The sequence below is a fragment of the Indicator indicator genome, chromosome 2, assembly GCF_027791375.1.
Source record: "Indicator indicator isolate 239-I01 chromosome 2, UM_Iind_1.1, whole genome shotgun sequence".
NCBI lineage: Eukaryota > Metazoa > Chordata > Aves > Piciformes > Indicatoridae > Indicator > Indicator indicator.
Window position 1 is genome coordinate 5,410,174 of NC_072011.1, and position 12,327 is coordinate 5,422,500.

A 12,327-nucleotide genomic window follows, 5' to 3' on the forward strand; every position below is an offset into this window, starting at 1 on the left:
GCAAGTGCACACGGGTGGCTCATATCTGCTTCTCATCTAACATGAGATGTACCTGTAATTTCTTATGTCCTCTTTTTTACTGTGATTCCTAGTAAAATGGAATTATGCACTGAATCTTCCAAAGCTTTGGAACTGGCCAAATATGCCACAAAAGCAACAATGAGGAAAATCCTTTTTGTAAGTCACTTTCAACTGATTTTTCCATTAACAGTGGAAACAATGACTTCATGTGTTCCAGAAGGGAACAAGACAAACACATAGGAATCAGCCCTGCACCTGATAAACTACTTTCCTCTAGAGTTTTTAACCTTCAGTGCTCAGTGACTGATGCAGGTAAGTGTAGTTTGGTTTGTACATCACATACCTGATGATACCTTTTCTCCCAGCATTGTCTTGCAGCGCTTACAAATTACTCTGGTATTTTCCTTTGGTTTCTGTAGGACAAAGAAATGTCATTTAAATGTCACTCAGTTACCCTAAAAAAGGAATGCATAATTTTAACATGCTCTCCAGAGTAGATGGTGAACCCTGTCTTGTTTCTGGTCTCTTCATATTTACATACACACAGATTTGCATTCACTACTTCAGCTTTCTACACTTTGACTTGCTTGCAAGTCCTATGTTAGTTTTTTAATCTGGTAATATATACTGACTACTCTGCACAGCCTCTAATAGCTAACAGGAGAATCTCCTAATACTGAGTGACTGGATGACAAAACGACAAGGCAAATTCTATTTTCTTAAGGGAAAATAATGCACATAAAAAAGAAGTACTCCAAAATATATACATAAAATATTATGCTGCAATGTGACTACCATCCCTCAGTAAAATGTTCTAGCCACCTGGGATAGTTTTATAGGAATATCAGTTCACCGCTGAGCAGAGAGCAGAAAATGTCCACAGACTACTAGGAAACAGCTGAAGAACACAACATAGCATGCAGCACAATATTCCAGAAAGGTGAGGTGGATTCTGTTCTTGAACAACCTCCCTCCCTCAGCTCCAGCAGAAGCAAAGACAAAGAATAATTGCCAGCAGTTCAAAACAAGTTTCTGTAAGTGGCAAGCAAACAGATGTAATAGGAGAAAGCATGAAAGGTAGAAAAATGAGGGTTTGTTTTATGTATCACTGAGATACATAAAATCATGAATGTTAAGGAAAAGCTGAAGAGCCAACAAACATTTACTTTCATAGTTCATGCTATGAAATTGGAACCTGGTTTGTATCAAAGAAAAGGGAGGTAGCTGTCACTCAATGTATAAACTAGTTTGGTACTCACTATAGAAAGTATTTTTCATATTAGAATTATGCATAAGTTCAAAAACTCTTCAGAAATTCAGGAGAAGCAATGTTCAGTCAAGGCTTTAAAAAAAAAAACAAAACTGTGGATAACACAAGAAGTCTCTGCACTGCCCAAACAACATCACTCAATCCTTACCTTGCTCTTATGTATCCCTTACAGGCCACTGAAAAAGATCTCATTTCTGGATGAACCTCTGATCTGCCCTGGTAACAATCCTACTAATTCCAGTGTTAATATTTAAATCCAGTGTCAGTATAAAGATACAAAAGCACAACTCCTACTCTAATACAAAGCAGAAACTCCAGAACTAGTTCTGTGTGGTCTTACTAACCTGGGTGTAGCACAGTACAGCTCTGGTCTGGAAGCAGTATGTACATACAACCACAATGAGGCTCCTGAATTAATAAACTCTTCTGGAGCTAGAAACCCTGAAAATGTAATGAGAAGACACCTACACTGGATATTTACATATAGTCTACATACACCCATGTGTAATTTAACAACTACTGTTTTATTGGTTTGGTTTCTACATCCAAACAAGTCATGATCAACTTAAGAACAGAGCTGGGGTTGTTCAGCCTGGAAAAGAGAAGGCTCTGGAGAGACCTAATAGCAGCCTTCCACTACCTGAAGGAGGCCTACAAGAAGGATGGAGAGGGACTTTTTTCAATAACCTCTGGTGATAGGATGAGAGACAATGGCTTCAAGTTAGAGAGGAGTAGATTTAGATTGGATGTTAGGAACAAATTCTTTACCATGAGGGTGGTGGAACACTGGAACAGGTCACCCAGGGAAGTGGTTGGGACCTCATGCCTGGAGATACTCAAGGTGAGGTTCAACAAGGCTCTGGGCAACCTGAGCCAGTTGAGGATGCCCCTGCTGACTGCAGATGGGGTTGGAGTAGGTGACTTTTGCAGGTCCCTTCCAACCCAGACCATTCTATGATTCTACAATTCTATTGCAGCATATGCCTACAAAAATAGTATCTGGATTTAGCAGAAATTAAATTAGCTGAGGGGAAAAACCTCTGAATTTATCTTTTTCTGTAACCTTTATAAAAGATGGCAACAGTTTCTCTGGATTCCAACTAGCCTGAACCTACATGCCTCTCTTCAGGGTGCATAATTTTATTTCATCACCACTATCATACCCCTTAGCATTCAAATTTTAAAATGGATAATGATGATGATGTGCTATGCTGATGTGCTATGCTGCTCTGTGGCCTATTATATCACAAAACTATTGCTAAAAGGGCTTCATGGCCCTAGCTATATAAAGTACTTTTCACAGAATCACAGAATGTCAGGGGCTGGAAGGAACCTCAAAACATCATATCGAGTCCAACCCCCTGCCAGAGCAGGATCACCTAGAGCAGATCACACAGGAATGCATCCAGGCAGGTTTTGCATATCTCCAGAGAGGGAGACTCCACAACTCCCCTGGGCAGCCTGTTCCAGTGTTCTGTCACCATCACAGGGAAAAAGTTTTTCTCATGCTTCCATGGAACTTCCTATGCCCCAACTTCCACCCACTGTCCCTTGTCCTGTCATTGGGCATCACCCAGCAGAGCCTGGCTCCAGCCTCTTGGCACTCACCCTGCACATCTTTATCAACATGAATGAGGTCACCTCTCAGGCTCCTCCTCTCCAAGCTACAGAGCCCTCAGCTCCCTCAGGCTCTCCTCATAAGGAAGATTTTCCACTCCCTTCAGCATTTTTGTGGCTCTGCACTGGACTCTTTCAAGCAGTTCCCTGAGGTTCTTCCTGAACTGAGGGGCCCAGAACTGGACACAATATTCCAGATGCAGCCTCACCAGGGCAGAGTAGAGGGGGAGGAGAATCTCTCTTGACCTACTGACCACAGTCCTTCTAATCCACCACAGAATGGCATTGGCCTTATTTCCATCTTATAAAGGCAAGTTTTGAGGTATGTCCATTACAGATTATCTTCAGAAACCGGACTGTGGACTTTCAGACGACGCAGAGTTCTAAGCACAATTATCCTAATCAAAACCTGAATGATGATTGGTTAATTGATTTATTCTAATTCAACTGCCTTGAAGAACATGTGGTCTGTGATTAGACCAATGAGTAAAGAAATTATAGGTAAGTCAGACACACTGGGCCAATTTTTTTCAGTTACTCTATAGAAAAGATTAAGTACTTCCTGCTGGAATGATAGGGAATGGGTAAACAACAGAGATAGAGGAGTTAAACACACCAGTCTGGATCATTAAGTAGGTTGTGCTTAGTCTAATGATCTGTGCTAAAATACAGCCATATAATTAGGAACAACAGGAACAACAAAACCAGTGATGGCAAAATAAAGGAATACATAGTGGAAGACAGTGCAAATCAAAATAATGTAGATAATGGTAGCTAACCAAACCACAGTTACTAATGAGAAGCTACAAAAGTAAGGGTAAAGATGATCTCTGAATGCATAAACAACTGAATAGTTGATATGGATAAAGAAGAAAATATAACATCTTCAGAGCTAGTGAGATGATTACTGCAAAGGTGGATCTATAAAATATGTTAAAATTTTGAAAAATGGTTTGGAAAACCATTAAGAAAATAATTTCTAAGAAACAAATAGACTTTAGAGGTAAGAAGAGATACAGAACTGCAATTCTTAGTGTGCTTAAGTTAATGAGAAGGCAGCAAGAATCAGGATGATTAACCACTGAAAGAGCTTATCAATGAATGTGATAAATCATTGAATGATAGAATGGTAGGGTAGAGAAGACAACTCCACAGTCTCTCTGGGCAGCCTGTTCCAGTGCTCCATCCCCCTCACAGTAAAAATGTTTTATCTCATGTTGAGATGGAATTTCCTGTGATTGAGTTTACATTCATTGCCCCTTGTCCTTTCACTGGGCATCACTGAAAAGTGACTGACTCCATCCTCCTGACAGCCACCCTTCAGATATTTGTGGACATTGATAAGGTCCTGTCTCAGCCTTCTCTTCTCCAGACTAAACAGCCCCAGGTCTCTCAGTCTTTCTTCATAAGAGAGATACTCCAGTCCCTTAATCATCCTTGTAGCTCTCCACTGAACTCTCTCCAGCAGTTCCCTGTCCCTCTTGAACTGGGGAGACCAGAACTGTACACAATATTCCAGACGTGGTCTAACTAGGGCTGAGAAGAGGAGGAGGAGGAGGAGAACCTCCCTTGACCTGCTGGACACAATGCGTCTGAATACACTGTTGGCTTTCTTGGCCACCAGGGCTTATTGATGTCCCATGGATAACTTATTATCAACCAGGACTTGAGGTCCTTCTCTGTGGAGCTTCCATCATTTGAAGTATTACATAAACACTGGATGTCTTTCTCTAAGCTGTACCTCAGACAGAACTGATGGATTTGATGCCAGAGTTCTCTGATCTGTACTATGCAAATAGTAAAATGATCAAAAATGACCACCATAGCTCCCCAAACACCAGGAAGCATGCCACATGCAAGCTGAACTTAGGATCACAAAGTCCTGCTTGCTCCCCACAAACCAGGAATCCAACTGGAGGGCCTGACAGCCTGTGTTACAACTTCAGGAAGCTGACTGTATTGGAAGCACAGCCCCTTTGTAATGGAGATCAGAAAAAACAGCTGGTTCACACATACACAGTTGCCACCTTTCCCAGTTCCTGCCTTGCTACTCCTCTCAAACATACAGCTAAATTTACTTGCTTAACTTGAAGATAATGGATAAGTAGCCATGGTTTTGTGAAAACCAGTATTTGAAACTGGTACAAACACTGCACAGTACAAGTGTCTGACATACAGTACTTTCTTGAAAGCTACAGCTTGAATCTTTTTTGTTCTGACTACAGTTAGAGGAGCTAGCTGAGACTTGTGCAGTACCTTACCTAAAAAACACCACCACCCCACTGTATCAACACAAAAAGCAGTAATTTTGGCTAGCCTAATTAAATCAATATATCTATTTGACAATCTGCAGACGCTGGCAATCTGCAGATGGAGCTGGATCACCAGCCTAGTATTTTCTATTTCTATTCCTAAGGATCCCTGATACAGTGTCAGGGAAAATATTTTCCCCAGGAGACACTATTAGGATGCTGCAAGACCATGTGACAGTTAAAAACTGTGTAACACTGGAAGAAGACTAATAGATGTGAAAAATTTGTTTGCCAAGGACAGATGCTGTCTTGGTCCCTCTGGAGGCTGGAAAAGATGGTTTAAGCATCTCTGGTACATTCCTGCTACTATTTTGGTCATAAGCAAACACTTTCCAAAGAACTGCAATGCAATTAAAAAAGAACTTTCATACTGGGGCAGATTGCAACAATATTCTCTGAACTGAGAACATTTATGCCAAAAGCAATCCATCTTGTCTCTAACTTTCTATTCCTTATATTATGAAAGAATTCTCTGTTTCAGTACAAGGTTTTTTTTTTTTTTTTTCCTTATTAGTCCAGTTTCTGCTGCTGGATCTTACAGTTTATTTGTTTGGCAAGCAAGCGATACTGGAAGCAAGTAAACACAGAAATGAGAATTCATTGCAAGAGTGAAAGATGCAGAAAGAGGGATTTGACACGAATGAGGAAAGAATTCCCAACTTCAATGCAAGTTCAGGGAAACAAACATGAAAATTCATCACACTAAACTGCTATTGTCTGCCTCTGACAGAAAATAGCCCCCACCCTCATTCAGAAATTCTGCTGTTATCCTGGTTTGACCCACATCTCAGTAACATTTTTGTCCTACATCCTTTTATCATGTTCCTGTCTCAAAAACAACCCTTTTCTGGCAAACATTCCCTTTGACTGAAGAAGTGTGTTGGGTAGACTACTCCTCTGTCTTTGGGCTGCAATATGAACTCCACGCACCCTACCTCTTCCCATCTGTGCTCCCATTGTTCTAAGATCTCTTTTGAGACTACTGAAAGGTGAGATAATTGATTTGGGAGACCTCTGGTAGAAAGCATTGCCCTGTTGGAAATTTGGAATCTCTTGCTCAGCTTCCTTCTTAAGGTCACTTAGAAGAAATAACAAGAAATAACCCAAATTGCCACAGAGTTAATCCAAATTAATCTGCTTCTCCCATGCTGACATCCTTTCAGGGCATCAGTTCTTATTTTCCCCTCCTCATCTTCCTCTTTTCCAGGAACAATGGAACAAGAAATCAAAGGGACCACAGCTGCAAGACTTGCAGATATGTGCTGTAGGACAGAACTGTTCCCCAAGCAGATGGCTTGCTTGGATGCATTGCACCAGCAACCACTGAACAGTGAGAATCCCAGTGATTTAACTCAGGATAATACAAATCCCTAATGATGATAAGCAGCAGCAGGCAGGAATCAAGGTCTCTGGTGTTACTTCTCAAAAGATTAAAAGTTTCATGTTGGGAAGCTGTTGCAGACACAAGTTGCCAAAGCAGCAACTGTTCCCATAATTGTAGGAGGATTTTGGTAATTAGATTTAATACATGCTGCTGGAAGAAAAGATGCTATCTGCAGGTCCAACCTTTGTCAGCACAAATATGGACAAGCAGTAGATTAACAGAAAGGACTTCATGGAAATTTAGGCTTTGGTGAACTAAGTTCCTGGATGTTCTTCTGGCAGAAAAAAAGATTATTGCTTGAACTGTTACACAAGTGCTGGCTTTCCTAGACAAGTGAAATATTGAATTTTTTTTCTTCATGACTTTTATCCCAACATTGAAACATTAATACCTCTACAAATGTTGGTTTGCTTCTTGTTTTTTTTCTGGGCAACAACAAATTTTGATATTTCTAAGCCAAATTACATCCTTCTTACAGGAGACTTGGCTGATGGAGATACTCCCTCCCGGACCACCTCAGAAACATCAATATATAAAGAGTCATAACCTGAGGTGGCAGACCTCTTTCATTACACAAGGCAGTCAGAATACAGTGAGGAAACTGAGTTTAAGAGTGTAAGACAGATCACCAGACACACCTGAACCCAAAACACATTGTGATTTTTTCCAAGTCTTTTCAAAGAAAAGGGGAAGAAAAAATAATCACTTCCTTTGATTATATTTATGGTCATGCATCTTTGCTTCACTACCCTTTGGCAAACACCTAATCTGTTACAGTTACTACCTAACCAAATGTTAATGTCCCTCACTCAGGATACTTTGGGGGAAAATATTTAGGTTTACAACTACCTAATTGAATAGTTTCTGATAGTTTTCAGTGTATAGGAAGTTCTTCTTACATATCTAGGTCAATATCAAGACCACGGCACATGCTTTAGAAAATGTAAATCACAGCTTAGAATATTTTCTGGCTTCTGTATAACTGGATGTCAACAGCTCCCTGTGACTTCACAACAGCTCTGTAAAACATACAAGATAAATAGACCGGTGACAAAAAAAAAAAAAAAAAGTCTTTTACAACAAAAGAAAAGTCCAAATAAGAATTATTTGAAGAACTACTTAAGAATTACTTAAACAAAATACTTTACCAAGTTGGAGCCACTCTGAGACACATGGTGCCCAGTCTCTGGGCAGCACATGGAAGGTTTAGGCACAGGTGATTCATTTCCTGAATTCACCAGGAAAAAAGTGTCTCCCAGAAAACAGTCATCATGCTGAGGGTACAAAGTGCTCCTGGCAAAGGGGTTAGGGTGACAACACCACTCTTCAACCAAAGCACTCCAGTCTTCACTTGGTAGAGGAAGAACTCTGTGAAATTTCCTAAGAGGGAAGAAGAAAAACTGTATTTCAATACATGACATTCTTTTCTAAGAGACTAAAAGAGAGCTTAGATTCCTTACAAGAAGGGAGGGAGGTATGGCATTTTCTCAAAAGGAAGAGCTTGACTCCCCTTTCAGTCAAAGGTTCTTTCTTTGGATGAATTCTGGAAAAAGCAATGGCTGAGTGTTTCCTGCCAAGTTTGTGATAAAGCATTTCCCAAGGGTGAATCTCCAATAAGGCAGAACTTGGCATAATCTTTCTTGGAAGGAATCACATGGCAGAGTTCTATCCAGTCATGAAAAGCATAACAAGCATTTGCAATTATATTTATTACTACTTCTTGCAGAGTTCCCTTGTGTCAAATATTGGTACAAAACCAGGAGAAACAGCCTACTGTCACAGCAAGGGAGAACATGTCCCCTGAAGCCCCTCAAAGTCAGATAGCAGACACTGGAAAAGATAAATCCTGACAGAAGTACCACAGTGCATCATCACTGAAAAAAAAAGGATAATGTAATCTTAATTTAGAGTCAGATTCAACTTTCAGAAGTCACATACAAAAAAAAAAATCTAAATCCCTTTCTCCTGGGCAGCTGCATGGACCAAGGAGGCTGCTCCAGGCAATATCAGGCTCTGCTGTTGTTATCAGCATTGTTTTCAACTTACTTTCCTTAGTTACACACAATGCCAAAGTATTTTGCAAGCCAAAGTTTGGAACCACTGCTTTAAGTTGCAAAATACACTCTTAAAGCTAAAATACATACATATGGTTATATAAATACCAGCTTGATCACTATGAGTGAGTGGTAAATACTTTCCTGGTCGTAGTTCCTACAGCCATTATGTGGTCCCACCACATATGTTTTTATTAAGAATGTACTAGTTTGGATGGATACTGCCCACATATTTACACTTTCTTTCACCTGTGTTTTCTAGAAAACTATTGCACTGGTAAAAATTTCAGCCCCTTTACCAAAGCCATGGGCAACAGCTTTAACAGTGCACACCTCTCCAACAGTTTTGTAGAGGTACTGTTTGCTGCAGAGCTGTGCTTTCTGCTCTCTTCCTAATTTCCTTGACTGCTTCCTTTCATTCCTTTATGTCTTCTGCTGTTGCTTGAAACCTTTAGACAGAGCTTCTTGATTCTACTGCTTACTTAAAACTAGCAAATACAACTTTGCTTCACAAACAAACACACCGCTGCTAAGCCAGCAGTTAAGACACCCTCCCTTTCTTGCAGTTCACAACCTATTCTTTCCTGAAGGTGCCAGTTCTTCCCATTATAGTTTCTTGTGCCTTTTTGTATTGTTGGGTGGGTGAAAAGTAAAATCTTCTACAAAAACTTCCTTCTTTCTACATCAACAATACATTTTAAACTGTGCTTGCCCCACCTGCAGATGAAAGTTGGAATAGCTCCCCCTCTGACCCAGCTTTACCTTAACTAAACAAGATCACCTCTTAGCACTACTCTTAGCATAGCTGTCTTCAGCCTCTGTGGTCTCATGTACTGTCAGAGGTACAACCACATTTCTGCCATGGTGGGACCTTAATTCTGGTGTTGGCCAAATGACTGCTTGGCAAGGCCAGGCTGGATGAGGCCTTGAGCAACCTGGTGTAGCACTGTTAATGACAACGCCAAGGGGGGTGGAACAAGATTATCTTTAAGGTCCCTTCCAACCCAAACCATTCTATGAACCTATGAATCCATCAATTAGTTCCAACGTCTGGGTTCACACTGAAAAAAAGAAGTCTTCATTCCTATGTATGGCTCTTTACACTATAGCAAAAAAAAACCTGATATTGATCAGAAATGGTTTTTTAGGTATTACATACAAGGTGGGGAAAAGACAGGGATTACCTTGAGATGCAGAATAATGCTGTCCAGTTTCATTACAGCTCTTCTTTACCCTCACAGCCTAGACCATCAAAATCTTGAATTCTTGCCCAAAAAAAGCAGTTGCTCCAAACTGTAGGAATTTGCTAAGCAAACTCCTCCTAAGTCTGAGCTATACAGAAAATATAGCATTTCCACTATATTTTAGGCTTTTAGTATTCATAGGCAGGAACACATATTCTGGATCACTAGAACTGGCAAAACGTAACACTAAGAAAAACACATCTTTCCAGAAAAACAAAACAACAACAACAAAAAAAAAGAAATGTGAAGTTTATTGGATGCTGACTAACCTGAGGCTGCTAAATATGATAAAACCAGGGGGCTTATCTCTGAGTTTCTACATCAAGGCAGCCACCTGAACTGCCTTCACGAAGAGAAACAAACAATTCTTAGGTTGAGACCTCCAATACAGGCAGGCTGACTGTCCTTCTGGAGGTAGTTCTGTCTCCAAATAGAGAAGTCTAGGTAATTAATTTTAAAACCCTTTAAGTCTAAAAGACTCCTGCCATAAGATACAGTTCTCAGGAGGGCTCCCCTGCTAAGCTAAGTATTCAACCACAGAGACCCTTTTAAGATTGAACTAAGAAAAATCATCTCTAACACCATCAATATCTGAGAACCCAGTAGTATCACCCTGTCTCTTGAAAATTCTGAAAGCTGGAAGTAAAATGGGCTTTTAACTTTTAAACATATAACCCTTCTGTTCTCTCTTTAACAGCAGTCTTCCTTATTTATTTACTAAAAAATCTTCAGCAGACCAGCTTGACGGTTAATTGTCGTGCTTAAAACTATTTATGGAAGGAAACATGTAATTAGAAGATTTTCCCTCCCATCAGTTTTACAGCAGAATACTTACAGAGCACAAATTCTTATCATCTTGGCTAAGGAAAAAGTTTACTGTTTAAGAGTCAATTTAATTTTCACAGCATTCAGCCTTTAGGAATTTCTTCCTGACAGCAATAAAGCCTTTAAGAATTATTTTATAGCTGAGCTACATTTAGCCTAACTGGAAGGAAAGAAGAAATAAAGTATACCAAATACTTTGCAGCTCTTAAATCACGGAAGGAAAAAAAAATAATCTAATCACTTCCTCTAACGTGGGTAATGCAAGAGTAATGGAAAAGAATCAGAGCATGAACCCTAACCTCTGAAGAGCTATCAGATTCATGGAAGGAAAAACACTAAGCCAGGGGATTTCAGAGCACATTTTCTTGCATCAAAGAAGCATCATTTACATTTAGACTATTCCTAACATATTTCTCTAATGAAGTCTTTAAAATTACGGCTTTCCATTCAGTATATATATATAAAAATTCCCCTTGCTTCAACTAAACACTGCTGCAGTAACTTTTTATACTGGAAGAGTCTTACGTCTTCTATCTAAACTAAATCCCATTTATTTCAATTTCTCCTCAAAGGTATCATTTTCTAGATCTCAGATTTTTCTTATTACAGATCCTTCCCCAGAAATTCACACTGCAATAAACCCCCACCTAGCACTGCCATGTCACACTCAGCTCTGCCCAGAGACACACATACAAATTCCAGAGTTAAAACATTGACTATGCTGCTGTCTTCCTTTCAGAAGTGCTGAAACAGAAGGTGTTGGATATGCTGGCAGCTCCACTCTTCTAACCCTTGTCTTAATCACTGTTTTTTTCAGTGACAAATTTGAGGGACTCAGAGGTTCCCTGCAAGGAGGAATGCCAAGCAATGAGACAGGAATATGCCTTCTTTTCCTTTCCTCAACAATTCTGACTGCATCAGAACCAAATGATATAAACTTCATGCATATGAATTTGATGCACTGAATTTTAAGAAAACGCCCACTCAGAGAGAAAAATATGAAAGTGCAATATCTTTTGAAATCAGATATTACTGACTAGAAATCACAAGTTCCATTACTCTACAAATATATCAAATTAAGAGTTATTACGTGACATTTTAGAAGAGAGAGTCAAGAAATCCTCATTTGTTTACATTCAAGCCAGCCATAATTCCATATGTATGACGAAAAAGTAACAGGATTTACAGAATTTGCCACTCATTTGCCACCATTTTGAGTATTAGGAGTGACACAGATCATAAAAAGCTGCGTGCTGCTCTAATAATTCTTATATATCCACCTGAAGCTGTCAAGATTGAAAGAGGCAGAAACTGCAAGAGGTTTTCTTTAAAATTCTTACAGACTTTCTAAAGAACAGAGTCGAGGTCTAAAGAATGAGGTCTTTCTAAAGAACAAGGTTGACTCACACAGTTAAGAAACAGGTCCTGTGCTTTCTGAATTCAGCATCCCTGAACTGCACTGGAGTTTGGCTTTGCCTTACAGATAGAAGGAGAGCTGTGGTCAACATCCTCATTCTGAAGGGTATTTAGAAGACTGAGCAGAACTGAAGAGGCCTCCTGAAGTGCAGAGGAGGAAGTCTAGGCTGAAATTTTCAGTTTC

At 39.8% G+C, this 12,327-nt stretch overlaps 1 protein-coding gene across 1 annotated transcript in view; it reads right to left on the reverse strand.

Moving 5' to 3' along the window:
- The window catches only part of UBE3D (ubiquitin protein ligase E3D), a 60,965-nt gene that overhangs the window by 45,331 nt on the left and 3,307 nt on the right, over positions 1-12,327 (reverse strand). Inside the window, exons 4-5 of the mRNA XM_054393193.1 lie at positions 7,753-7,984; positions 365-434 (exon numbers count right to left, since the gene is read on the reverse strand). Coding sequence (XP_054249168.1) covers positions 365-434; positions 7,753-7,984 — 302 coding nt within the window. The remainder of the gene's footprint in view (positions 1-364; positions 435-7,752; positions 7,985-12,327) is intronic.